This window comes from Anguilla anguilla, chromosome 6, assembly GCF_013347855.1.
Source record: "Anguilla anguilla isolate fAngAng1 chromosome 6, fAngAng1.pri, whole genome shotgun sequence".
Classification (NCBI taxonomy): domain Eukaryota; kingdom Metazoa; phylum Chordata; class Actinopteri; order Anguilliformes; family Anguillidae; genus Anguilla; species Anguilla anguilla.
This window is the reverse complement of record NC_049206.1, coordinates 33,114,762-33,142,116: the sequence shown is the minus strand read 5'-3', so window position 1 is coordinate 33,142,116 and position 27,355 is coordinate 33,114,762. Positions and strand designations below refer to the sequence as shown.

The window sequence follows — 27,355 nt, the reverse complement described above, 5'->3', positions numbered from 1 at the left end:
TAATTAAACTGCACCCCCATCACGCCTCCAAAACCCGGCTGTAAGAATTACTAAAACAAGCCGACTTTGCTGACAAATTATAAGTAATTAGTGACCCTAAAAATGTTGTTTATTCTATTGAGTGACTTCTTCAAAACTTTAACTTTCGTAATATGAAAAAAAGGAAAACAGTAAAAAAAAATTTTAAAAACCTTTTTTGCCTTCTAGCGCGATTTCAAGATTTGCGACTTGCGGACCTTTTCTCCAGCACCCGTCATATATGCACATATATTTCACAAAGGGATTGCCCAAGACATTATATGACCACTCAGTCTCAAAAGGGACATCTCTATGCGTAAAACCAACTGTAAGATTGTATATTTATTCAATGTTTAGTCCCAGATATTGACTGTAGAATGACATGGTATAATTTATTTCGTTATTCAGTGAGAAGCGATTTCACTGCTGTAATGGCATATTTTAGGGCTAATGTCGGGTTTATCTTGTTGCTACGGAATATTACATTACATTACAGGCATTTGGCTGACACTCATATCCAGAGCGACGTACAACAAAGTGTATAACCATAACCGGAACAAGTGTGTCAAAAACCCTAGAGGGCAGTAGCCTACCGTTCCAAGTGCAGGGAACAACCGCATAGTTCAACTTGGACCCTGTAGGTTAAACTGATTAACAGTAACACAAACAAGAACAGCAACAACGCAGTCTATGCAAAAATACAAGCAATAGTTAAGACGAGTGCATTAACTAAGTCACCTACCAAACAGCTAACTAGTTACAAACCTAACCTTACAGTCAATTTAGAGATTAAATTGAGAATACGATTTCTCTCAGAATAATGGCGGATTTAAAGAGTAAACGAACTCACCCGTTATTGTCTTCAGATGGATCCATGCCAAAGAAAAGTAATGATTCATCCACCAGCTTCGCTGCTTGGACCCCTAATAATAATAATCCTAACAGATACAATATGGTTCCACCAGCTTCGCTGCTTGGACCCCTAATAATCCTAACAGATACAGTAGGGTTCCACCAGCTTCACTGCTTGGACCCCTAATAATAATCCTAACAGATACAATAGGGTTCCACCAGCTTCGCTGCTTGGACCCCTGACAATAATAATCCTAACAGATACAATAGTGTTTCACCAGCTTCGCTGCTTGGACCCCTAAAAAGTAACGGACAATTGTGAATCAGAAAATAAACTTAAGAAATTAGAAATTAGAAATTTGGGGGAGTCTCAGGTGGGATTCAATCCTGAGGCTTAGCGATCCCCAATTTGTGACCTTACCAGTGAGCCACAAGCTTATTAGCCATCTTGACTGGAAATGTTCATTGACAAAGATATAAGTCCATTTTGCATTTGTATGTGACATTTTGATTGGCTGGTGTAGGTAAATGTCCAATAGGGAGACATTGTTTGCGGGCTTGCGGCATTAAGATGATGTAATCTGGCAGGAAGAAGAAGAAGGAGACAACGCAAAATCCCCTAAATTTGCATGCATGGATTTAAAATTATATGAACGACATACTCCAATACAGTAGGTGGCGGTATGCAACTTTAACGTTGTATTTTATTCCGCCAAAAATTTAAAGAATAAGACGAAGAAGAGTGGCATTAGAAACAGCGCTTGCGTTGAGCTCCTCGTAGTCGAGGCCCTTAGCAGTTAGCTTGCGTCTTGTATAGCTACGGTGTCGTTTTAGAGATTCAACTTTTTCCAGAAATAGAGAAGAATAAATTAGAGGAGTTTGCGAGAAGATCAGATTATGACCAAAGACAAATCATATTCTACAGGAATAAAGTTTGGATTTACTGTAACTAACTAGAAAGCAAATAAATTCGTACAGAGTGAGACACAGGTAAGATGCAGTTATCGGCAAACGATTAGGTAGCGAACTAAATTGAACTGGTGAAAAAGAACATATGATTTTGAGCACGTAATTTATTGCTTAGGAGCCTAACAACCAACTGACCAAAATGACAATGTACTTGAACGTTTGACGTGATTTCTGTTTTGTTAGCTGGACAGCTACTTTGCTAGGTGAGTTCAAAATCAACAACGTGCCAAAGCTGAAAATTGGGAGGGAACTTTAGTTGATACTAGCGCGGTATATTGCTAGCTACATTTTGCATGGAGCTAACTACCGAAGCGTATTTCGATGTCGTATCGTTGTTTATTATCCCGGGTTGCCTAATTTGCATCTTACATTTTCAACAAATGCATTTGAAATGACGTTATTACACAAGAATTCTCTGAAAGTTCATTGTAATAGCTAAAGGCCAATTAGCTAATAATAGAAACTGTTCATCACGATTGCTAAGGTGGTCGCCTGTAGGTAAAGTATTTCGGTAAGCTTAGCATGAGATTTATCACGTTAGCTGTTGAGCTAGTGTAATGATGGTTCCGAACTCCGAATAGACATGTCCATCTTTCTTTAACCTCTCGCTAGACTAGCTGTTACTATACTTTTGCATCTCCTGGGTTGTAAACGATATGATTTGCTATGTAAGTTCGTTAGTCAACGTTGTCTGGCTAGCTAGGCGACTGGCGTCAGATTGTTTTACTTCCTGTGTTTATTGTTAGTATGTATAGCCTAAATAGTGACTGTTAATTTAGGTTAACGCATTTAGGTCTAGAAATGTTAGAACCCAGTAAGCTAGTTGGCGACGGTTGCCTACTTGGCAACAACTGTTCTTTTCCCCATACTGGAGTTACCTAACGTTAGCTTATGCTAACAGTGGCTGTTGCTGGTGTATGAAGTGGGCCAGTCAGACGCTTTTCAATACACGAAGATGTTCATAGATAACTATTATTTATTGTCTGCGAGAGCGAGAGAGAGAGAGACCCCTCTGCTATACCAAAATGCTTTATTCACCATTGTCTCTTTTTGATTAGGCCCCGTATTTCAATCAAATGCTGTCCTTTTGGAGAGCTTATATTTCCAACATGTGTTCATAATGGTTAGTTACCGTAAGCTTTCACTCATGCACTATGTGAAAACGCAAAGTGAAAGTAAGTCTGTACGCAGCAGAATAGGAAGCTGTGAGCTATGTTTGAAAGCTATGTAAATGAGCTTGAAGAACTTGATGCTATATGATTACTCATATATACGGGTTTTCCAAGCAGGGGCAAGGTCAGAATGGATAGATATTAGAGAGGGTCGTAGTAGCTTGGTTTTAGGTCATTTACTCTACCCTGAAATGACTAGCTAATTGAGATCATTGCTGTTTGTAAGTTAAGAAGTTGCTTTTTTAGAAAAACCACACTTTGCATTTGACATTCTATTTACATGCATAGAAATGCTCATTTTTAAATTCTCTTGAAAACACCTTTCAACTCAATGGAGATAAGGCATAATGAATAATGATTTACTAGCCTGTATACTAAGAGCAGATTGATTTATTGGGATCAGAGGGGGATTTTAGCTTTATCAGTACCGTCACTGTAGTATTAGCAGTTATTTGACTTGTTGCAGAGAGTTATTGGATTATAAAATACTATTATCATCAGTCTTCAACCCTCTTTTTGGGAAGGGGTCTGCCTTGTTATTTTTTTGTTATCCCTAGTGGTTTTTTACCGATTGAGACAGGCTTTTTTTTACATCAAAGTGCAAATAGTCTGTGCTTTACAATGGTGTAGGTGTTACAGTAGTGCACCTTGAATCAGTGACTGATGAAAGCAATATTTTACGAGTGCTATTTTTAGACGCAGACGTCTAATTGGGGGTTTAAGAAATGAAATAGACGCTCAGAATCAATATGGTTATAATTTAACACAATTTACCTGTTCTTACATTTTGAGCACTTTGTTTTTCAGTGTTGATTGGCTAAAAATGCGCATGAACTTGCTTTGCAAAGAAGCTCATTCCATGTAACAATTGTTTGGGTATTTCATGGGGCGACATAGCTCAGGAGGTAAGACCGATTGTCTGGCAGTCGGAGGGTTGCCGGTTCAAACCCCGCCCTGGGCATGTCGAAGTGTCCTTGAGCAAGACACCTAACCCCTAACTGCTCTGGCGAATGAGAGACATCAATTGTAAAGCGCTTTGGATAAAAGCGTTATATAAATGCAGTCCATTTACCATTTACCATGTAATGAGAGAATGTTTGTTGCTTAAGAACCTCATAAATGCACACATTAATTCTGTGATCTGTCATTATTGGGAAACCCACCCCAGGTCCTTATCCTGACAAACAGCAATAACAGTCTCCAAAGGCCATCAAATCTCTTTCATCTGCACCCAGGAAGCAACTGAACAAGACTGTCAAATCAGTAACAAATGTGTAGCCATTTGTGAAGTCAACAACTGTGAAGCCAAACATTATGGTGCCCTGACATGGGCAACTGTAATTTCTACGTGGTGAAACCAAAATGTATAAATACCCTTTATGTCTATGTGTTGCATTAAATTACACTGATTTGGCCAACGCTTTTATCCAAAGCTACGTACATTAAGTGCATGCCGAAGGTTTTTGGAACAACTGCAAAACGTTAAGGTGCGTTAAGGTACAATACTAATTATGTAACAGTTTTCCATAGCCATGAACACTATGTCCAGTTGACACAGTAAGCATATGCTAGGTCAGAAAAGCATTGTAAGTCAAACTAGGAGGCATGACGACGAGCTACAATATCAAGACAACGTTACAAGTGCAATAAAAGTGCTGGATGGAGATACAAGTGTTACACGAAAGTGCTACAGGAACAAATTAGGAGGGTTCAAGTGATAAAAGGGATCAAAGGTGCCCTGCAGGATAGTGATAGGTAGTCCAGGTGTGTGGTAAACTAAATCATATTTAACTGAACTCTTTGGGAACGTAATGGCAATAATCCATTTCTATAGTTATGTAGTTTAAGTTGTTGAACTCCTAAATTTTTTCATGTTAAATTAGGGCTGGGCGATATAGCTGAGAAATTTATCACGATAAAATGTTTCATTTCAGTCAGTATCGATAATTATTCATAATTTTTAATGACCAATATTTTTAATAAAGACCAAGAGAAAAAAGGTTGAATTTAACCACCTTACTTTGTATTTAACCACTTTATTTATCAAGGCACACAGGTAATAATTTTACTTTTAGTGTTATTAAATAAAACGAGAGCCAGTTTAGTCCCAAAGTTGTCAAAGTCAGACTGGTGGGTCTATATTTAATGTTAACGTGTAGCCTACAGTTTTAATTTAATTTAATTTAATTTAATTTAATTTAATTTAATTTAATTTAATTTAATGGTAAGGGGTGGTTTTATGGTTTTAAACACACGCTCTATGATGGCATTATAAATAAAGTGGGTGACTGATGAGCGTTTTTATGTATGGTAAGTTTGGTCTAAATTCATTTACAGAATATAGCGTTTTTTCCCCAAAGATGGTATTTCTCGATATAATTGTGCCCCCGTGTTAACACATTTCTACGGTTGCAGGTAAGGCACTCTTCACGGTAAGAAGAAATTTTAGGATAGCGCTTCCGATATTGCTTGTGTTGAAAGTGCTGCGACCGAAACAGTGAGAGATTTATCCACTAGCTACATCTGTCCAAAATGTAAACAAGTCAGGCAGTTTTCACGGTCGGGAAAAATTTTATGACAGCGTACTCCAAAGGGTGGAAGCAGCTGAGGTGAAAAAATAAACTTGTTGTATTTCCGCTCTTGGTCGGGACAGTTTTCCTGTACAGTTTACACACAACGGTGTTATGATATGTTACTTATGATGTTGATCGCTGTTATATGTTTGACGCATGTCAGGATTCACTTTTTAAAAACTGTGTTTTTATGCTGCTGTACCCTGCCTTGTCAAACTTTAATTAAACTATGAAACTATATCGCTCAGACTTTAAAAAACAAAAAAAACAAACAAAAACAAAACTGCCATACTGGCGAGCTGACCTGTCCTTTTTTATCAACAATTTCCTCACCGTCTGCACTCAATTTCTCACTCCACGCTGTTTCTGTTGTTGTGTCACGTGTCGATGGTGCAACCGAATATACACCTGTTAAATGACTGGCTGTTTGCATGTCACTCCATGCACGCTCCATTATCAAGGGATATGATAGGCTGTTTATGAGCCAGGGAGGGAACATGCTTGGGGTTTGTTCATGCAAATGAGCTTTGCGTGTTTATGTGCTCTCCTGGTGGTTTGCATTTAATGCATTTAAGTGAAACTATTGTACATTCTATCAAACAATTTTCTTATTGCTGTTGATTAAGTGTCTATCGCGATACATATCGCTAGCGTTTTATTGCCCAGGCTTTTGTTAAATGCTATATGTGATACTTTTTCATGCTGGCAATATCAATTCAATGCATTTGCATTCTGTAATTTCTCCTCTTGTATTTTCCATTGGTTGTGTCTAGTGTGACAATCCTAAAAATTAAAATGTATGCACACACAGTATCTTGCATGTGAAATGTGTAAGAGCAAGTTTGATATGTTGCTCGATATTACCATGTCAGAAGACATTATTAGTTGTCTCTGGGCAGTCCTCATTGTCCAAAGTTAATTTTGAATGGAACTTGGTATTTAGAGTGTGAATGTGAACTGCTGCGACCACCAGTCACCACAAATGTCAAATCCATCAAAACTGAAAAATTAAGGATAGACAAAAAAAAAAAAAAAATTGAAGGTCTGTCCAAAGTGACACTCAATTACCATAGACTAAGTTCTCACCTACCAGTTGGGTGAGTCTGAAGATGTTTTGCTATATAGTTATTCAACTAACCCTTTTGTGAAAGTGTAATGCATGTAAATGTCCCATTTGTTCATGTCAGGTTTAAAAATATATCACATGTCTGTCCAAAGTGTCACTATATACAGTGGGCTCCAGAATTATTGTCACCCTTGATAAATATGCACAAAAAATGCTGAAAAAAAATGCTAAACTAATAGTTATTGACATAAGCTTTGTTTTCCAACATGTGTAAACTAGTGTGCTTGATTAATGATTCATTGGAATCAACCAAAGTCTTACATTTTTTAAATAAAAAAAATATTTCCCCAAAAATCAGGTTCCACAATTATTGGCACTCCTGATTTAATACTTTGTGAAAACACCCCTGACAAATAACAAATAGTCATTGTCTACCCATGACTAAGTCCTAGCTTCTTCGCAGAGACAACCAAATTTTCAGCCAGAACCTCCTGGTACTTTGTTGAATTAATTGTGCCATTGATCTACAATAGAGCCCCGGGACCACTGCCAGCAAAACATCTCCAAAATATCAATGACCCACCTCCATATTTGACCGTAGGTATGAGGTGCTTCTCCTGTATGCATTCCTCTTTTGCCGCCAAACATGTTGATGGTGTGTATGGCCAAAACGTTCAATTTTAGTCTCATCTGACTCCGCACTCTTCCAGTCATAATTCCAATGAAGTTTGGCAAGCTCCAGATTCCTGGTTTTGTTTATTGTGCTCAGTAAGGGCTGTCTTTGTGCCACCCCTCCAAAGAGTTAGTTGGTATGGAGGTGCCATTTTATGTTTTTTTTTAGACTTGTTGACTGCAAGAAACAAACCAATCTCTGTAATTCTTAAACAGTGATCCTTGGGTTATTAATGGCCTCCCTCACCATCTTCCTCACTGTCTGTGGGGACACCATGCACTTGCTTCCTCTTCCTGGCAAATTTGCAACCATTCCATATGTTTTACACCTTTTTATTATTGCTCTTACAGTGCTAAGTGGTATGTTTAACCGTTTGTCTTTTTTTTTTTTTGTACCCATTACCAGACTTCCATCGATCTCTTCTGAATTGACAGTTATTTGGCTTTTCCCATGCTGATGGATGACAAAGGGATTTTGTATGCTTGTTACCTCATTTTTATTCTCTAGTGAAACTGGAAGTGATGGAACGACACAATATAGTTCCTTTAGACTGAGGTTAACTAAATTAAGTAAAATTGTATTGCCAATTTCATATTGTTTGATTTTACTTACAATAATTGTTATGTGTGCCAATAATTATGCCATCTGTTTTTCAGAAAAAATTAGATTACTTAATAAAAAAACATTGAAGCATGACAGTAAATGTATTGAAATAAAAGTAGGCTATATAGTTTCCCCATATGTTTGAACATAACACACAGATTATTATCTGTGTCATTTATTATATGCAGCCTTTTTTCTTCATTTTTATTAAGGATGCCAATAATTCTGGAGCCCACTGTATACATTTTTAGCTACAATATGAGCAAGTCTGGAGACATTTTACTGTGTAGTTTTTGAGTGGATCCTTTGTGAAAGTTTAATGCATGTAAATGCATATTTTTGTTATTTCACCATTGACAACTTATGAAAATGGATCAATGGCTTGTCTAAAGTGAGACTACAATATGATACATTACATTACATTACAGGCATTTGGCAGACGCTCTTATCCAGAGAGACGTACAACAAAGTGTATAACCATAACCAGGAACATGTATGACGAAACCCCTAGAGAGAAGTACCGGTCCAAGTACAGGGAACAACCGCATAGTTCATCTTGGACCCTGATGGTTAAACTGATTAACATTAACAACGAGAACGGCATCAACGCAATCTATGGAAAAATAAAAATAAATAAAAATACAAGTAGTCGTTAAGACAGTTGATGCGCCTAAGTCACCTATGAAACAGCTGCCTAGTTACAACCCTAAGTTTAGTCATTTACAGGGGGGAAGGGAGGGATGGGGAGAGGTGCAGCCTGAAGAGGTGGGTCTTCAGTCGTCGTTTGAAATGGGTCACAGTCTCAGCTGTTCTGACCTCCACAGGGAGGTCATTCCACCGTGGGGCCAGAACAGACAGGAGACGTGTTCTGGAAGTGCAGGTGCGAAGAGGGGGAGGTGCTAGGCGTCCTGAGGTAGCAGAACGGAGGGATCTGGCTGGCATGTAGGGTTTGATAGACTCAGCTTCCACTCAGTGGGGCTGTTCCTGCAAGCCCTGTTGACCACTGCAATAACAGTGGCCTTCCGCTTCCGATCAATTCCAGTCGACTCCTTATTGGATAGATCCATCACATGGTGTAAACTTAGGTACATTGTTTTGCACATGCGCACGTACAAGTTACTGTATGTAGCTGTACTGGCTACGAAGCTAGCTGCTGTGAGACTGCATTTCTGTTGCAATATATGCCCACTTGTATGACAGTGCCATGATAGCAAATTGGCATGCAGATAAAGTGGATTTAAGGAAATGTAAGTGCATTCCACAGTTGTTTTAAGTTGTAGATTATAGTTCATCTGATCTGTTTGTCTTCTCCTCTGGTAGCATGTGTGAACTGGCTGCTCAGGTCACCAGCAGTTTGCTGCACTTTCCAGAGGTGACTGTCGATGCACTCGGAGAGGATGAGATCAGGCTCGATTCTGTGCTTCATGGGAAATTCACTGCTGGTAAGAGCCACCTTATTCATTCTGCTTTGTGACATCACAGGATAGCTTGGTCATTGTTTTAGGCACTAGGTGGTCTGTATGTCAATTTTCCTTGATGGTTATGCACGTGAATTACAACTTTTACCAATGCTGTCTTTTTTTGCTGCTACTTTGCCCAGAATGGTACATTCCCTCAACAGTTCTGAACATTGTGCAGAACTGTTGTGTGTCAAGAGTACTATGTGGTTATAATAATTTATGTAACAAGAATTATTGAATGACAGTTTAGTTTCAGTGTCACATCCTAAACATTCAATGATCTTTCAGCAGCCGCAGTGACAACACTGCATTTGGATATCCAATGCAGCATTTTTTCTGTTTACATAATGGTTTCATATCTTGATTGCAGCCACAGCTGTTGCATGCCATTATTTGTTCATCATTTTACAAGTGTTATTTACTGCAAGTATTCATCTGTATTTCCAAACAAGGTAGAAATAAACAAAACATTCTTGCTAAGAATTTAAATGCTATTCCTGGGACCTCATTCATGAGATGGCTGTAATGAATCTGCTTACTTCAAAATATTATGTTGAAAAAATGTGCTTTCCAGTTTAAGCAAACAAAAATCTAGACAGGCTTATCAAGAGGCTCTATCAAGATTACCAAGACAGTCCTGAGCAGCTTTGCCTAATGTGAGACCCAAGCATAGATAAGCAACTAGTACATTTACACCAATGAACATTTTTGTGTTAAGCCCTGTCTACACAGGATTGGTTTTACTGGGGAATGAAGAATAATGCACACTAACAGAGCGTGTCATTTCAGTCCTCATTTGATGGACTGCGTGCACCTAATTCTGGAGTCTTATCAATAATTGTTAAAAGCCTTTTGAATATTGATCTCCACGTGATTAGTCCAGTCCAATTCGGAATCCTGGTTTTGGGGATATTCTCTGGTGGCGCGTAAAAAATTTTTTTAGTGGTTCTACATATTACATTACATTACAGGCATTTGGCAGATGCTCTTATCCACAGCAACGTACAGCAAAGTGTATAACCAAAACCAGGCACAAGCGTGTTGAAAACCCTAGAGGGAAGTACAGTTCCAAGTGCAGGGAACGACCGTGTAGGTTAACTTGGACCGTGTAGGTTAATCTGATTAACCCAACAAAAACAGCAACAAAGCAGTCTATTCAAATAAAACAAGCAATAGTTATTGCACTTGTGCCTTCTCAACTAAGTCAACTAAGATAAACAGCTTACCTAGCTACAACCCTAGGATTACGTAGTCAATTAGAGACTACAGGGAGGTAGGGAGGGATTGGGAGAGGTACAGCCTGAAGAGATGAGTCTTCAGTCGTCGTTTGAAGTTGGTCAGGGTCTTGGCTGTTATGACCTCCACGGGAAGGTCATTCCACCATCGTGGAGCCAAGACAGACAGGAGACGGGACCGGGAAGCGCAAGAGCGAAGAGGGGGAGGGGCCAGGCCTCCTGAGGTAGCGGAACGGAGGGGTCTAGCTGGCATGTAGGGTTTGAAGATCTTGTAGAGGTATGCTAGGGCTGATCCCTTGACTGCCTGGTATGCTAGGACCAATGTTTTGAATTTTATGCCATAACGGGCAGCCAGTGGAGGGTAGTGAGCAGGGGGGTGACGTGGGGGTGTCTGGGAAGGTTGAAGACCAGACGAGCTGCAGCATTCTGAATGAGTTGCAGGGGTCTGATGGCAGATGCTGGTAGGCCAGCCAGAAGAGAGTTGCAGTAGTCCAGGCGGGATAGTACCATTGCTTGGACCAGGAGCTGGGTTGAGTAGGTGGTGAAAAAGGGGCGGATTCTCCGGATGTTGTACAGGAAGAATCTGCACGCCCGGCTTACCGCTGCGATGTTCTTGGAGAGGGACAGCCTGTTGTCCATCACCACTCCGAGATTCTTGGCACAGGGTGATGACGTCACTAAGGTGTCCCTTAGGGAAATGGAAAAATCAAGGAGAGGAGAGGTTAGAGCAGGAATGAAGATTAGCTCCGTCTTACCTGGGTTGAGCTTCAGGTGGTGATTGTCCATCCATCTCTGGATGTCCCTCAGGCAGGCGGAGATGCGGGCAGGGACTTGTGTGTCCGATGGGGAGAAGGAGAGAAAGAGTTGTGTGTCGTCAGCATAGCAGTGATAGGACAAGCCATGGGGAGAGATTACAGGGCCAAGGGATCTGGTGTATAAGGAGAAGAGAAGGGGACTGAGGACTGAGCCCTTTTTACTCAGGAAACTCACCGTTGCATCATTTTCAAGTGGTAATTACAAGCTTTCGGTCAGTACAGTGGTCTAAAATAGCTAGGGGTCCAGAAACATATCTAAAATCTCTCCAAAAAGGAATATAATGCTTGTAAAGCATATAGGGTAAACGTCCCTATTAAGCCCACGTACCATATAAGCCCACTTGCAACTTCTGAGTCAAATCTAAAAAAACTACATCATAATTTTTTGCTGTGTGATGTTTTTTCAAATGAAGCTGCTCGTTACGTAAATGACACTTTTTATTGTAAGTCAATCACATTTGTCGATATTGAGTTATCGAAGCACATGTGTGGCATGTGCCTGCTGATCCCAGAAGAAGTTGCAAAAAAACTTAGGTGATTTTGGTACCCTCAGAAAATAACATTTTTTGTATATTTCTACTCCTGTTTTTGGAAAGTACTCACTTGTTATCAAAATTTAAGTGATTAGTGTTTTGAATGAGACATATGTTAGAATATTACCTGAATTAGAAATATTGTGTCTTTTGAAATCAAAATATGAGTTTCAGCACACTAGCAAACAGACCACATGCTGCATCAATACAGTAGCTACATAGTATGGTTCATTGCAATGACATAAGGCATGATAAGCATGTATAGTTTATATTTTTGTATGCAGTTTATATTATTATACTGTTAAATAGACAATAAATGTGTATGATTATCTTTATTTATTTTTTAATTAACATTTTTACTTGGTGGGCTTAAAGGGGACTCTAGCAAAAAAATCACACTGACTGAGGTGGATGTAAATGAGTATAGCTAATTACTTCTCTACATGATCAATTTATACTTTTCATATTATGTTAGTGCACCATATATAGATTTATTTCATATAGTTGTTTTTTTTAATGTCATGTGAGTAGAATAAAATATTCTGTCTTTAACCATAAATTCACTGATGTTCCCTTTAAGCCCACCTGTTCCCATTAAGCCCACTTTACTGTGTTTCAATGGGGATTTTCTCCCTTTTGACCTTTGAACCATTTTCCTCCCTAATTTTGACCTCACCTGATGAATCAGCTCCATAATTCAGATAATTAATACCCATATTGAAATATCAGTGATATTGCATAGGTCAATTCATTCTGGACAGGCCTGTGTTCTATCTTAACATTAGCAATAATTTTTTAATCTTTACTTGTCAGATGAGTTTTAGTTTAAGATGACTAAAACACGAAAGAACTACAGTTCATGCCCACGCATGATAGAAGCGCAAGTTCGTCCTCCGCAAAGCAGGGCTGTAGGGACCTGGACCATTCTATTTGCGCAATCATGAGGTCATTGAAAATCTACAAAAACAAGATGAAAGCCATGAACGACTTGTTAGCGTAAGACAAAGACAACCACAACGTGGGCAAACGATTGAAACAAACAAATAAAATAAAGCTTAGACCACCCTATAACCTATGTTATGTTACACTACTAAGATGGAGCATGGAGCAAATGATAGCCTTACTAAAACGATACAATCACCTCAAAGAGCATAGGCCTACATTTAGTCTAGGAGAAAGTATAAATTGCAGAAATGTTGACATCTTTCTTGTTTATTTTGTTTAAGTTATAGGCTAATGATACATGAGCTTCAATATGTTATGACTGATGTCTCCTCATAATGAACTGTATGTTTTAATGTTACTCCACAATGAACTGAATGGTTTTAAAATGTGTTTTTACAATGTTTTCAAACTACTATCCTAAATGTGATTAACATTTGAAAAGTTATTGTTTAATTGTAAATCCTGAAATTGACTCATTTACTATCCTTAGAACATTAGTATTGAACCTGAAATTGTTTTTTGTTCAGTCAGTCGGTCTTCAGAAATCTTCATAAAAACACCTGCACTTTCAACCAGCTGACTGGACCAGAAATTTTAGCCAATTTCAAATGCCAACAGCACACCATAGGATAGAGATACAGACAAAATGACAACACATATTGAAAGATGAAGTATTGAAGAGTAATTTCCACTATAGTTTTGATTTTGTTCGTAAATAGTTTTTTGGCTACATTCCAAAGAAGACATGTTGTAAGTTTAGCTTTTTCTGTGTTGGCAACACAGCAAAAAGGCTGGTCATGCCTATTTCAAATGCCATTTACAGGCCATAGGATAGGAGTGGAGACAAAATGAAAATAGCTATTGAGAGCTAAGAGATTACAGATTTGAATAGAACAAGTTTGTATTGTTAAGATTTTTTAAATATATATTTATTTATCAACAAATCATGAAGTGGGCTTATTTGGAACACCCATGGGCTTAAAGGGTACGTTAGGTACCCATTAAGCCCATGCCAGACTTTTGACATATTTTGACAAATTAAACAATAAAAACATTAGAAATTGGTATAAATGAATTATTGACACTTCAAATGAGAGATTAGACTTTCATTTTAACTAAAATGTTCTCACTTAAATTGGGGCAGTATACATTAAAAATGTCTGAAAAGCGGATTTGGTGGGCTTAATAGGGACGTTTACCCTAAATGAGCCGCTTATGAAGGTTTCAGATGAAAGATTGATATCAGATTTAAAAATAATGCAAAAATACTGTCACGCAATGCTGTACAGTACCTAAATGTGTAATAATTAACTCTTGTATGTCTGTACTCCCATATGTTTTTTGTATGGTGATGCAGGGTTTCCCCCAGAAAAGTTGTTAGGCCCGGTGGCAAGTATCTTTTCACAGAGCCCGGCAGCCTGGCACGGGCTGGCGACCAAGTGTCTTTTTTGACAGGGGCTCGGCGCGGGCCAGCGACAGACTGATGGCAGCATTAAGGTAGGGCCTTATAGTCTCTGTGGTAACAGAATCACTGACGAAATTGAGAATTTTAAAAAGCTATAACACAGCGTCCATAGGGCCCTACATTAAGTCAATGCTAAAAGCTGACTGGAGATTTGAAAATATGACTACGTAATGTGAATGTTGTTATAAATAGGCTAAGTCATTTATTCAACCCACATTTTGAAAAATCAACAACTATTTACAGCATAGCAGAGTCTTACAAAGAATCTGACAACAGCGTACAGTCTTGGAATGCTGTGTTTTCAACAACAACAAAAGAAATTAAATTAAATGATATCAAAGTTTTTGCACTCTACAAAAAACTTGTATTCAAGTCCTGATTGGCTATTGATCCTTACAGCCTTGGAATGCTGGGCACATTTCAACAACAACAAAAGAAATTAAAATGAATAATATCAAGGTTTTTGCACTCTACAAAAAACTTGTATTCAAGTCCTGATTGGCTACTGAATCTTACAACAAGCCTTGGAATGCTGGGCACATTTAAACATTTATAAAACTGTCTAAGGTTTTTTGGTTTTTACAGTAGGCTACCTTCCCTCCTTGACATTATCCCTAAATGGCACAAAGGAAGTATCTGTGTTACTGACTGTTTGGCTAGCTAGCTAAGTTAGCTATATGACCACGTTGTCATAAGTTTTCCCGACCGTGAAAACCGCCTGACTTGTTTACATTTTAGACAGATGTGTCTCCTGAGTAAATCTATCGTTGTTTCCGTCGCAGCACTTTAGACACAAGCAATATCGAAAAAATCCTGAAATTTCTTCTTACCGTGAAGAGTGTCTGACCCTCAACTTTAGTGTTTTTTCCCCAAATATGGTATTTCTAGATATAGCCTAATTTTGCCGCTGTGTTAACACATTTCTACGATTGCTGGTCAGGCACTCTTCACCGTAAGAAGAAATTTTAGGATTTTTCCGATATTACTTGTCGAAAGTGCTGGGACGGAAACAATGATGGATTTACTCTGTAGCCACATCTGTCCAAAATGTGAACAAGTCAGGCAGTTTTCACGGTCGCAAAAATTTTTATGACAACATTGTCGTGCACATCAGTGTCATCAAGTTAACGTTATTAATAAACAAGTGAAGTCGTTGGCGATTAATAAGTCATGTAATGCTACAATATATTTAGGGGTCCAAGCAGCGAAGCTGGTGGAACCCTATTGTATGTGTTAGGATTATTAGGGGTCCAAGCATTATTATTATTTTTCTCCGCTAAAAGTGTCTGAGGCTCAGCATTAGCCCTAAAATATGCCAATAAAATATGCCAATACAGCAGTGAAAACGCTGCTCACTGAATAACGAAATAAACAAGACAAAGTTTTTAAAAATTATACCATGTCATTCTACAGTCAATATCTGGGACTAAAACATTGAATAAATATACAATCTTAACACTGGTTTTACGCGTAGAGATGTCCCTTTTGAGACTGTGAGTAGTCATATGTTGTCTTGGACAATCCGTTTGTGAAATATACGCGCATTTGTGACGCCTGGGTCGGCTACCTTCAAAAATAGCTGTGCGTAATACCACACCTGTTGCTTGCGGCGTTGTCGCCCTTTTTAGTACAATTTGGCTTGATTGACAATTCATTTATTCAGTAGGTGAGCGTATAAGCTTTCTAACGATGTATAACATGTCTGATTTTGCTTTTGGGATAGCGTTTTATCGGTCAGCGTAACCGAAAATTTTCTTATGTGCCAGTGTCTGAATAAATAATACGGTAGGCTACTCTGTGAGCACCACGCAGGTCGCAAGTTGATATTTCGTCTTTTGTTTCGTTTTTTCTCAATGTCCTATCTATTATTTGAAATGTGTATTATTATTCTATCTGTCTCTGAAGCACTCTGAAATGTGCATTCTCTGCTAACCTGAACAATGGATTGGAATACGTGTCTGACGCCTATTTTAGTTGTGGCGCGGAATCGCTGCAGCCCTACATACACACCGGACCATCTAAATGTTTTATGCTTTTGTGTAGTCTGCATAGTTTCCGTTGTGTGCGGCACTCGCGAAGGGCCAAAACATTTGTGCGGCATATTGCACAGGTTGCGCAGGCCACGTAATTAGATTTTGTTACTGACCGTTATAGTTCAAAAGACAACACCATTTGTATTTCCAAACCTACAATATACTGCACTAGTGACCACAAAAATGCTCAGCTAGATGTAACTTGTTGCAACAAAGACATTCACCTGACGAAAGCGCTTTTAGTCGCATTTTTAACATTGCCTATCGGTTTTGTGAATCAACTGTTATAACCTGTTAGTCAGAGCCGTATGCCAGTGACTTCATGTCAGCAGTCAACCAATCATCTTCTTGCCAGCACTGGTTACTTACTACGCGCTTTTAAATTCTTGAGAAGCTCTGCGTCTTCAACGCGCCCGTGGTCTGCAACAGTCGCAAATGCCGCACATTGCGCACACCCCCTACACAGACCCATTTTTACGTGTACTATGCAGAAGTATAAAACAGCCTTTGGTGTTACGACATAGTAAAGGCCTTTACGCCTAGCGGCTAGGGGACATTCATGGAGATACAGTAGATATGTTGGGTGAAGGTATATGATCATGAGGACAAAACCATTTAAAAATCACTCCATAGGGGGCACAATTGTGCCAATGCTTGGACCCCTCCCAACGGCGCTTGCGGCTTTAATGAACGTTACATTCATGCTACTAGTTTAATGTTACCTACACACACTGCTTAAGTTAGTATAAAAAGAATGTACTTACCGACAAGATGAAATGATAACGTAGTTTGTAACGAGTTTAGTTAGCCTACTAAATAAGAAATGGTGGCTTGCTAAGTAACGTTAGCTTGTGATAGTTGGAAGCGTCAAGTGTTGAATGCAGAGACTGTAAAACGGTTGAATGTTACTCTACGCACAATGAGGGTAAAGAACACTGATCTCAGACCTGCTGTTTGCCTATTGCGTTCACGTTTTAAACAACAGATGTCACTGGTGAGCTTTTCAACCGAGCCGCCCCACTGTAACTGTAAACTGTTTAAAAACATCTTAAAAATACATTTAAAAATTAAAATAAAATATAAAATTTCCTTGATGCTTAGGCCTGGCGGGGGGTCAACTTAGGCTTGGCGGGCAGCCGGGCTTGCAATACACTGGCGGAAACCCTGGACTAGTGTAGTCACGATACCAAAATTTTGACTTTGATACCGATACCAGGTTTAGTTATCACAATACTCTATACTGAAACGATACTGATTCGATACTCGGTACCTAACGATACTGAAATTACCTTAATAGATCAGAAACGTAATGTCCATAAGGATTTACCTCATTTTCAAATTCACGATTTATTAACAATCCGGTTTATTAACAACCATTAAGTTGAAGCCTGTTCAACATATTAATAAGCATAGGCCTATAGTGTTACAACACTAAACAATAGAAAAATATATTAAATATATTTCAGAAATTAAACAATTTTAAACAAATTAATCTTTAAACATGTCTTTCACTTTTAAATAGATCTAAAAACTGCATATTTTATTAACAATACAGCATCTTATATTTCCAAATTAGAACACCTATTGCTACTGAAGTGTACTGAAGAGTCGAAGCTTGCTCTATATCAATGAGGCTGATTGCAGAAGCGCACGGCACCTGACTTGGCTACCTTAGTTGCTACTGCCATCTAGCGCAGATTCTGACAAATTACACTTTTCATCCTCTCAATCGGTAATGCGGGAGACACTTTTCCCTGGCTTTTACATTTGACGCAAAACTATGGAACGTCGGAAAATTCTAATACCGAACCTTTTTTTTTTTTTTTTTTAAGTACCGAAAAAGTGCTGAAGTTTCGGTGTACCGTGCAACACTACTTCAGACACAAACGTATACCAATCCATGGCTCAGCTTAGCAGAGAATGCACATTTCAGAGCGCCTCAGAGACAGATAGAATAATAACACATAAATGCACATTTCAAATAATAAATACGACATTGAGAAAAAACGAAACAAAAGACGATATCAAGTCGCGACCGACGCGCAGACCACCCTACCGTTTGATTTATTTAGACATTGGCAGAGAGAGAATTGAGAGAATTTTCGGTTACGCTGACCTATAAAACGCTATTCCAAAAGCAAAATCAGACATGTTATACATCGTTAGAAAGCTTATACTCTCACCTACTGAATAAATTAATTGTCAATCAAGCCAAATTGTACTAAAAAGGGCGACAACGCCGTAAGCAACAGCTGTGGTATTACGCACAGCTATTTTTGAAGGTAGCCGACATTTCACAAACGGATTATCCAAGACAATATATGAGCACTCAGTCACAAAAGGGACATCTCTACGCGTAAAACCAATGGTAAGATTGTATATTTATTCAATGTTTAGTCCTATATATTGACTGCAGAATGACATGGTATAATTTAAAGAAAAACTTTGTCTCGTTTATTTCAGTGAGCAGCGTTTTCACTGCTGTATTGGCATATTTTAGGGCTAATGTCGGGTTTATCTTGTTGCTACGGAATATTACATTACATTACAGGCATTTGGCAGACGCTCTTATCCAGAGCGGCGTACAACAAAGTGTATAATCATAATCAGGAACAAGTGTGTCGAAAACCCTAGAGAGAAGTACTCTCTAGAAATAAATAATGACAGATTCAAAGACTAAACAAACTCACCCGATACTGTCTTCAAATGGATGCAGGCTCAAGAAAAGTAATTATACATCCTCTCAAAAAGCTTTTACTAAGAAACTCTTGGTAGCCTAGCATGCACTCTGGGTGGCACTGTCTTCCATTCCTCCCCGACGGTCAGACCGTCCCCTCACTGCTAAAAACTAGACCTACGGTGTCGGATTACTTGCGTTGCCATGGATGTCGCTTGCCGTAAAGACGTTTACTAGATGTCGTAGCACTTAGATTTGGAGCTCCAGCTCTTCCGCACCCCACCTAATGAAAAAGTCCAAATGGCGGGCAAACGATATGGCGGACATAGGTGCTCCCAAAAGCAAAGCTGTAGAGCACATTCAGATGCATCAGTCGATGAAGTTTTGTGTTGATCTGACTTACGGTGTGGGAGTTATGACCTTTTAAACATGACCCTTTGTTATAGCGCCACCATCTGGCCGACATAGGTGATTTGTAGTGCCTGAGTATTGGGGGGCCATAGGAATCGACCTACCAAATTTGGTTGGACTACAACTTATGGTTGCTGAGCCTCAGACACTTTTAGAGGAGAAAAATAATAAGAAGAATAATAATAATCCTAACAGATACAATAGGGTTCTACCAGCTTTGCTGCTTGAACCCCTAATAATAATAATCCTAACAGATACAATAGGGTTCCACCTGCTTCGCTGCTTGGACCCCTAATAATAATCGGAACAGATACAATAGGGTTCCACCAGCTTCGCTGCTTGGACCCCTAATAATAATCCTAACAGATACAATAGGGTTCCACCAGCTTCGCTGCTTGGACCCCTAATAATCTGAACAAAAACAATTGGGTTCCACCAGCTTTGCCGCTTGGACCCCTAATAATGTCTGAAGACTTAAGTCCTACTGAGACTGCGGTCTTTTTCAGAGGAGCTGTGCCACAGACAAGCAAACAGATTTTGCTTATAAGCTCACTTCCTGACAGTGGCGGTTGCTGGGCTGAAAATAGACTGGAGAGAAACCTTCCCTTTGAACTGATCATTAGTCTCAACCTGATTTCATTCAGGGCCATACTTACCAAGGATCTTTCATGGACTCTAACGAGACAAGCAGTGTTTTTCCATATTTACCGAGTTGCCACATTTTTCAGTGTTTGCTAAGGTGCCGCATCAGAGGTTTGTGCTGATAAAATGAGAGAAATGCGACTAATAGCGTGTTTGGCATAATGCATATGTATATTAGGGTGTTCTGAGTTTTGACAGCAAAAATATGGAAGGCAGGGTTTTCCCTAGGTTTTCAGAGGGCTTAGGTGCTCTCAGCTATATTTTGGAACAGCGTTAGTTCAATCGAGGTATCTTTATGTAACGTCAACTAACTAGCTTTGCTCACTAACGTTGTCATAAAATTTTTCCCGACCGTGAAAACTAGATTACTTATTTACATTTTTGACTGATGTGGCTAGTGGGTAAATCTGTCGCTGTTTCAGTCGCAGCACTTTCGACACAAGCAATTCGGAAGCGCAATCCAAAAATTTATTTTTACCGTGAAGAGTGCCTGACCGGCAACCGTAGTAATGTGTTAACACGGTGGCACAATTATATCGAGAAATACCATCTTTGGGGGAAAAAACGCTATATTCTGTAAATGCATTCACCTACCATGCATAAAAACATAAAAATGCTAGTCAATCACCCACTTGTATTTATAATGCCATCGTAGCGCATTGTGTGTTTAAAACCATAAAACCACCTCTCCGTTTTTTTTTTTTTTGTCAGCGCATCACTGTTGTTTTTACATTAATTCTGATATGTCACCGAAATGCCTTTGCGTTCATTCGGCTTAAGGCGCTCCGCAAAAACACTTAGGCGCCACGCCTAAGCCTTTCTATGGTAGGGAAAACCCTGGAAGGTGAATAATGTCCATTAAGGGCTGTCTGGGTAGTATAGAGGTATAAGCACTTGCCTATCACCGCAGAGACCTGGGTTCAATCCCCGGCAGCGGTACTTCTGGCTTGGTCAGACGTTCTCACTAGTGGTCGACCGATGTGGGTTTTTCAATGGCCGATGCCAATATTTAGAGAGCAGGGCAGCCGATGGCCGATATATAATGCCAATATCATGTTATTGTTTTTTTTGTTGTATTTTATCAGTTGCAAAAAAAACAAAAAAAAACAAAAAGTCATGTATAATTCCATTATTCCATGCACATTACAATGTAATATACATGGTTATCTTCACCAGTAACATGTTGTTTTAGATTTTTATTAATTAATGAAATAGAAAAATACATTCGATTATGCTGTAGATTTCAGAACATGACTGGTGTTTAAGGGAGAGCGGAGTACAATATGTCAGAAGCGACTTCATTGAACTATTATTCTGTACATTATAACATAATATATAATTAATGCTAGCCAGTAATGGTTTTTGATTAGATTTGCTGTTATTTAGGATGGGAGAAACGTGTTAACTAGAGCCCGACCGATATATCGGTGTGGCCGATATATCGGCCATTATTTGACTTTTTTGACGACATCGGGATCAGCAGTTATGCAGCCGATGTGTCCTGATTTTTAAATAATAAACAAAAAAAACATTGATTATTTATCTGCACTTGTCTGTTCGAATGTTGTAATTGCTATTTACTAGAATTATCCAGTAGAGGGAGCTCTAATGCAAGTGTGAACTGCAGCAGCTGACGCGCTACTTCTGTAATAAGACGTTTGTCACTCGTGCCTCATCCAATATTCTCCACTGCAAGACTTGTCTGCACGGATTCGATTGCCGCAATAAAGGTATGTATATTTAGAGAAAGTTTTTAATTAAATGCGTTTATACGACCACTATGTTTATCAATCCTCATTATCAAGCGAGCGAGCTAGCGAACACATTTGGTTCACTTTAGCAAGCTATCTGCCTAGCAAGCCTTTATGAAGTGGCAGTGAGCACATAAGCTAGCGTAGAATCTACATTTCCAGAGGACATCGCTGTATTCTCAAATAAATAACCAGCCAAAATAAAATGGTTATTGAATGCATCACATTTGTTTTTCTCATCTGAGATAATATTAGCTATTATATGATGCTGTGTCAATAGCCAACGCGTTATTGCAAGCGAGTGTGTCATCTAGTCACGCGTCATTGTAGCAAGCTAACCAGACAGTAAAAACGCTGATAAAACACTTCTGACCTGGATCATTTTAAGCCATGTTATCTAGCTTTGTCGTGATATCATGTTGGAGAAGTGAATCAACCAACAGTTAGCGTGGGTAACCTGCACAAAAGTGCACTGTAGTTGTTTTTCACGTATTTCATCCAGTCGATTTAATTTCATCTAACGTTACACTTGATTCACTCATTAGCTCCGCTAGATGATGTCTTACACTTTGAGATCATGTAGTAGAAATAAAATAAGAAAACATAATTCATTTAACTTACTGAGAATATATAATAAGAAATAATGAGGCTGTGTCAATAGCTAATGCGTTATTGCGAGCGAGTGTGTCATCTAGTCACGCGTCAGAGCGCATTGTAGTTATTTTCACCACCGAATTCTTATGGACAGGGAAGCTCGCTAGATAGTCTTACTCTTTGAGATCATGCAGTAGGAATAAAATAAGAAAATATTATTAATGTACTGAGAATAGATACTAAGAAATATTAATAAATTAATAACAACAATAATAATCTTCATAAAAATACATGTTTGAAACTGGAAAACTGATTTTTTTAAATTAATTTTTTATAAATGGCTGTAAAAGAAAGGAGTAAAAGCAAGGTGTGGAGTCATTTTGATTTCACACTTAAAGATGGTGTTTATATATATTTAATTTAATATCATCTTTTACATTTTTTTATCTAGAAAGTTCTTTGTGTGTTTATTTTTATTTGCTTATTTAAAGTTAAATGTTCTTAAATATATAAACTTACTTTAATAAAATGTAAGTTTTTCAAATTGATTTGAAAATGTTGCACTTTTTGACAAAATATCGGTCAAAACTCGGTGGGCTAGGACTCTCCAAAATCGGGATCGGCATCGGACCCAAAAATCTGCCATGGGTCGGGCTCTAGTGTTAACATTTAGAAAAGACAATGGTGACTGAGGAAATTTAGGCAAAAGTTTATAGCAGTGTGCATGAGTTGCAGTACAGTGCTCTAAACTAACTTTTTCACCACCTTCCCACAACTGTCCCAAAGCATATTTTTGTGTGTTTGTTTATGTTTGATGACAGACTCGGTTACAAGCCAAATAGCCAATGTAAGTGATCAAACACATTATAAAATAATAACTTTGTTCACTCGCATTGCACAACCTGCTCATATTATTTACCAAGTGGCTGGAGGTGACAACAATGTGATAGAGCGGAGATTCAGTCCCACAAATCCACTGCTATCTCTCATTAAACACAAGTTAGCTTGGTGTATTGAAGCACAGACAAACACACACGCAGAGGGAGAGAGACACGCACACAAGTGCAGAAACGTTATGTTAGCTAGAAGCCCATAACGTTTGTTCCCCAAAATGTTTGTTGGCAAGTTGACACACACAAGACACGCAGAGGGAGAGAGACACGCACACAAGTGCAGAAACGTTATGTTAGCTAGAAGCCCATAACGTTCATTCCCCAAAACGTTGCCAAGTTGATAACGTTAACACTAGCTTTCGGACTCCTGTTAAGGTCAGTGCACTTGTTGAATAGATGCTATCTCTAGCCCATTAGCAAATGCAACTGGCTGTAACTAATGTTGGGTATCTTATAACTATCAAATCAATCGCTTACGATAGCAGATTGTTGACTTGAGATGAGATGTTCAACAATCCTGTCTTCATCCTCTGCCTCAGCTGACAGCAGGTGCTGCTGGCTTTGCCCACTTGAGAATAGTTCTGCTAGCTGGCTATTAATGTTACTCTACTGCTGGCAAACTTTGCACTGGCATGATCATGTATATGAGCGAGCGCCATTGATGAAATAATGAAAATAATGTTTATGTAACGTGCTTAACAACGGCAGACCACAGGCTCACCAACAATAAAAGGCTTCACAGCTACACTTGCTTACCGTCCCACAACCATCCCAAATGACAAATCTGATTAATGTTTTACAACCCCAGCTCCTCGGGAGTAGGAGTGGGGCTAGGGACGCCATACAATAGCTTTTCGAGCGCTGTAAGCTAGTTTAGCTGGTTGAAGGCTTGCTAACGTTACCGTTACAATTCCCAACTAACATTAGCATTTTCTCACTAAAAGACCGGAATCAATCTAATTATACAGACATTAAACATTGTATATAAGAGTGGCCAATTAAATATATTGAGCTTTGAAAGCTAGGACTTTAAGTCTTACCGTTTTCTCTCAGGTACATCCAGCATTGGCACGTTTCCCACTGTTCCACAGCACCCACTGACGTCTGCCCGTAGAATGGCGAAATTGACACAAGGGGGAGTGCTAAGATCGTTCCACAGCAGCCACACTGACAAGGTTGCCTGCAGATGTGTCTGCAGATATTTTTTGTTTATTGTCCTTGTGAGCGCAGGCATCAGCTGATGCCGATTATCTCAAAATGCCAGATATCGGCCCAATTAATCGGCCGACCACTAGTTCCTACGAACACAACTGGCAGTGTTTGCGGGTGGGAAGCCGATGAGGGTATGAGTCCTGATCGTTGCATTAGCGACTCCTACTGGTTGGTCGGGGTGCCTGTTCAGCAGGGAGGGAATCTGCGGGAGATGGCGTGAACCTCCGCGCGTGTTACGCTCTTCCAGTGAAACTCCTCGCTGTCAGGTGAAAAGAAGCGGCTGGCGACTCCACATGTATCGGAGGAGGCATGCGGTAGTCTACGCCCTCCCCAGACCAACAGAGGATAGCGCATCGACCAGGAATGTGATACACACAGGGAATTGTACAATTCAATGTGCTGTACATAAAAAGACAGAAAAAACAGGGTGATTGAAGGATATAAAAAAAAAAAAAAAAAGACATTTAAGACCTAAGGACAAAACTAAAATCAAGATCAAAATTAGGGTAAACGGCAGCAGTAGAGAAAGTTATGCAATAACAAACACAGCAGACAAACAACTAATAACGACTAAATTGGGGATAAAAAATGGGAGAACGTGGCGGAAAAGAAGAATGTCAATTAATGTGTATGACTTGCTACAGCTGGTTTATCATGACTGGTGGCCATTGCGGCAATGGTAATTGCATCTGTTTTAAATGTCTGGGAATAGCGGGCGTTATCTTCTTTCTGGCATAAGATCAGCATGGCCATTCTTAAGAGGAGACCTCATCAGCATGTTCGAGTAGGGGAGAGTCAGCATAAATGTAACCGCTTTGAGATTTTTTTTTTTTTGAGATTGAGATTAAGAGTTCAATTTATTCCGCCGTACTTTTGTCAGTAGAAAAATAAATGCAGGCACGTCTTTGTTTTCAAATAGGTAGTTTAATGTAGCAAATGAACTAGTGAGTCTGTTACCCAAGTACAGATAAACAAAGAACCAACAAATGACAGGGAATGTCAATACTTATACCCTGTCCCTTAAAGCAAAACAGAGGGCCACATGGTCATTGCCTTAAATGAATACGCATCACAGGAAAGAGGAGGGGTTCAATCAGACATTCGTGGGAAGAAACAAGGTGAGGATATCACCCAAAGGTACTGCATATCAAAGGGAGACAACTTTTCTGGGCGAGGGGGTAGAGGATGTGACACAGGTTCTGATTAGAAGGTCAATTTAAATGGATTTGGTGGTAAACAAGCAATGTTACCTGCAACTGGCCCACTACAATTTGAGACGTCTGGGGGGGGGGGGGGGGGGGGGGGGTAAACTGTGGCTCTCATGTTTTCCAACAATTCATACGACCTAGTCTGTACGATTGTAAAAGAGTTGAGAAATAATTTTAACAGTAAATGAAAATGCCATATAATGTTCAGACACAAACATAAGTAAATGTCCAGCCATCCTCAGATTATGAGGGATGAGGGTTTAATCATGAAAAAAATGGTTGTACAAGCAACTTTGTAACTTACCGTGAAGTGAGTTGCAGTAACTTACAAAAATGATGTGGAAAGATGAGGACAGCTGCTTTTGTTTGTTTCTTAACATCCAGGTGAGCTTTTACAAATCAGCCACACAGTCCAATCAGGTGTGTGTTTATTATTAATGCCTGTGATCAGGTTACGGTTTCTTTTCCAATAATCACTGTCGCATCGAGATAACTGTCACCACTGCCAACAAATTTGCTGAACACATTTAACATTAAATGCTGAACTAACAAACATGTTGCTGAGAAATTTTTATTTTTAATTTTTAAAATAAATATTGAACACCATTTAAAATGCCTAAGGTCTCCCCAAAAGGACACTACATGTAGATGGTCTTCAACACCATCTAATGTCCCTAATCTCCAAATTTAAAGCCCTCTCCATTACCTCCCTGGGTTACCACAATTTTTTCATCTATAAATGGCTTTCTGTAAACATAACAGCAAAAAAGCATGTTGTTTGTTATAGCAACTCGGTGGTGGCATAACTGTAACTGGTGTCATAATGTTCTTTTGGTCAACTAGCATCAAATTCCTGCTAGAATAACCACCTCGAACACTTTTCAAGGATCAACCACCTTTTAAAATGACATATCATTCGATTTATTACAAATAAAAATAAAGCGTACTAAAATTACTTCTGGGACAGTTGCTCAAAAACAGTTTTTTGGAAATATTTCCCACAAAGGCTATCACATTGCTCCGTTCTTTTGAGAGGTGGTAGAGGGCTAAATTGCAAGCGCAAACCTGAGATGCGTACGGTAGCGTATTGTACATTAAGTTATTGACCATTAATTGACCATTACTGCTTGATACATTTATCAAGCAGTAATGGCCACTCCCCTACTTTTCAGAAAAGAGAGAATATTTTAAAATCTTTTTAAAACACATGACTCATTCATCTTTGCTCATTAGAGAAGTTGAGAGATGGTGACTGGTGATGGTTGGCTATTTGGGTATGCAATTAAACGACTTGAAATATTAAAACTTTTCTGAAGTTTTTACTAATGAGACGTGTTAACATTTAAAGGTGACAGTACCTATCCATTGCGTCCAAGGAGTCTGACTCCTGTCCAAAGTCCGACTTCACCAGAGATGGAGCGGTTTCTTTCCTGCCATGCACAAGACTCATCTTAAATGCCAGCAGTGCATTTAAAAGAACTCCCTGTGGCAGTGCTTGTTTACATTGCCAGTCTTAGTAAATGCTCCACTAAATGGAAAACATGTAGTGACAGAA

General features: G+C 39.0%; 1 protein-coding gene across 2 annotated transcripts in view; it reads left to right on the top strand.

Annotated features, from left to right (window-relative positions):
• Window positions 1-1,603: 1,603 nt before the first annotated feature.
• ahctf1 (AT hook containing transcription factor 1) overlaps window positions 1,604-27,355 on the top strand; it is a 224,807-nt gene continuing 199,055 nt past the window's right edge. Inside the window, exons 1-3 of one of the 2 annotated variants that reach the window (XM_035422270.1) lie at window positions 1,604-1,860; window positions 2,023-2,042; window positions 9,247-9,368. In XM_035422270.1, the coding sequence (XP_035278161.1) occupies window positions 9,248-9,368 (121 nt within the window). In that variant the 5' untranslated portion in view covers window positions 1,604-1,860; window positions 2,023-2,042; window position 9,247. The remainder of the gene's footprint in view (window positions 1,861-2,022; window positions 2,043-9,246; window positions 9,369-27,355) is intronic. The other variant, XM_035422269.1, reaches the window with a different exon arrangement.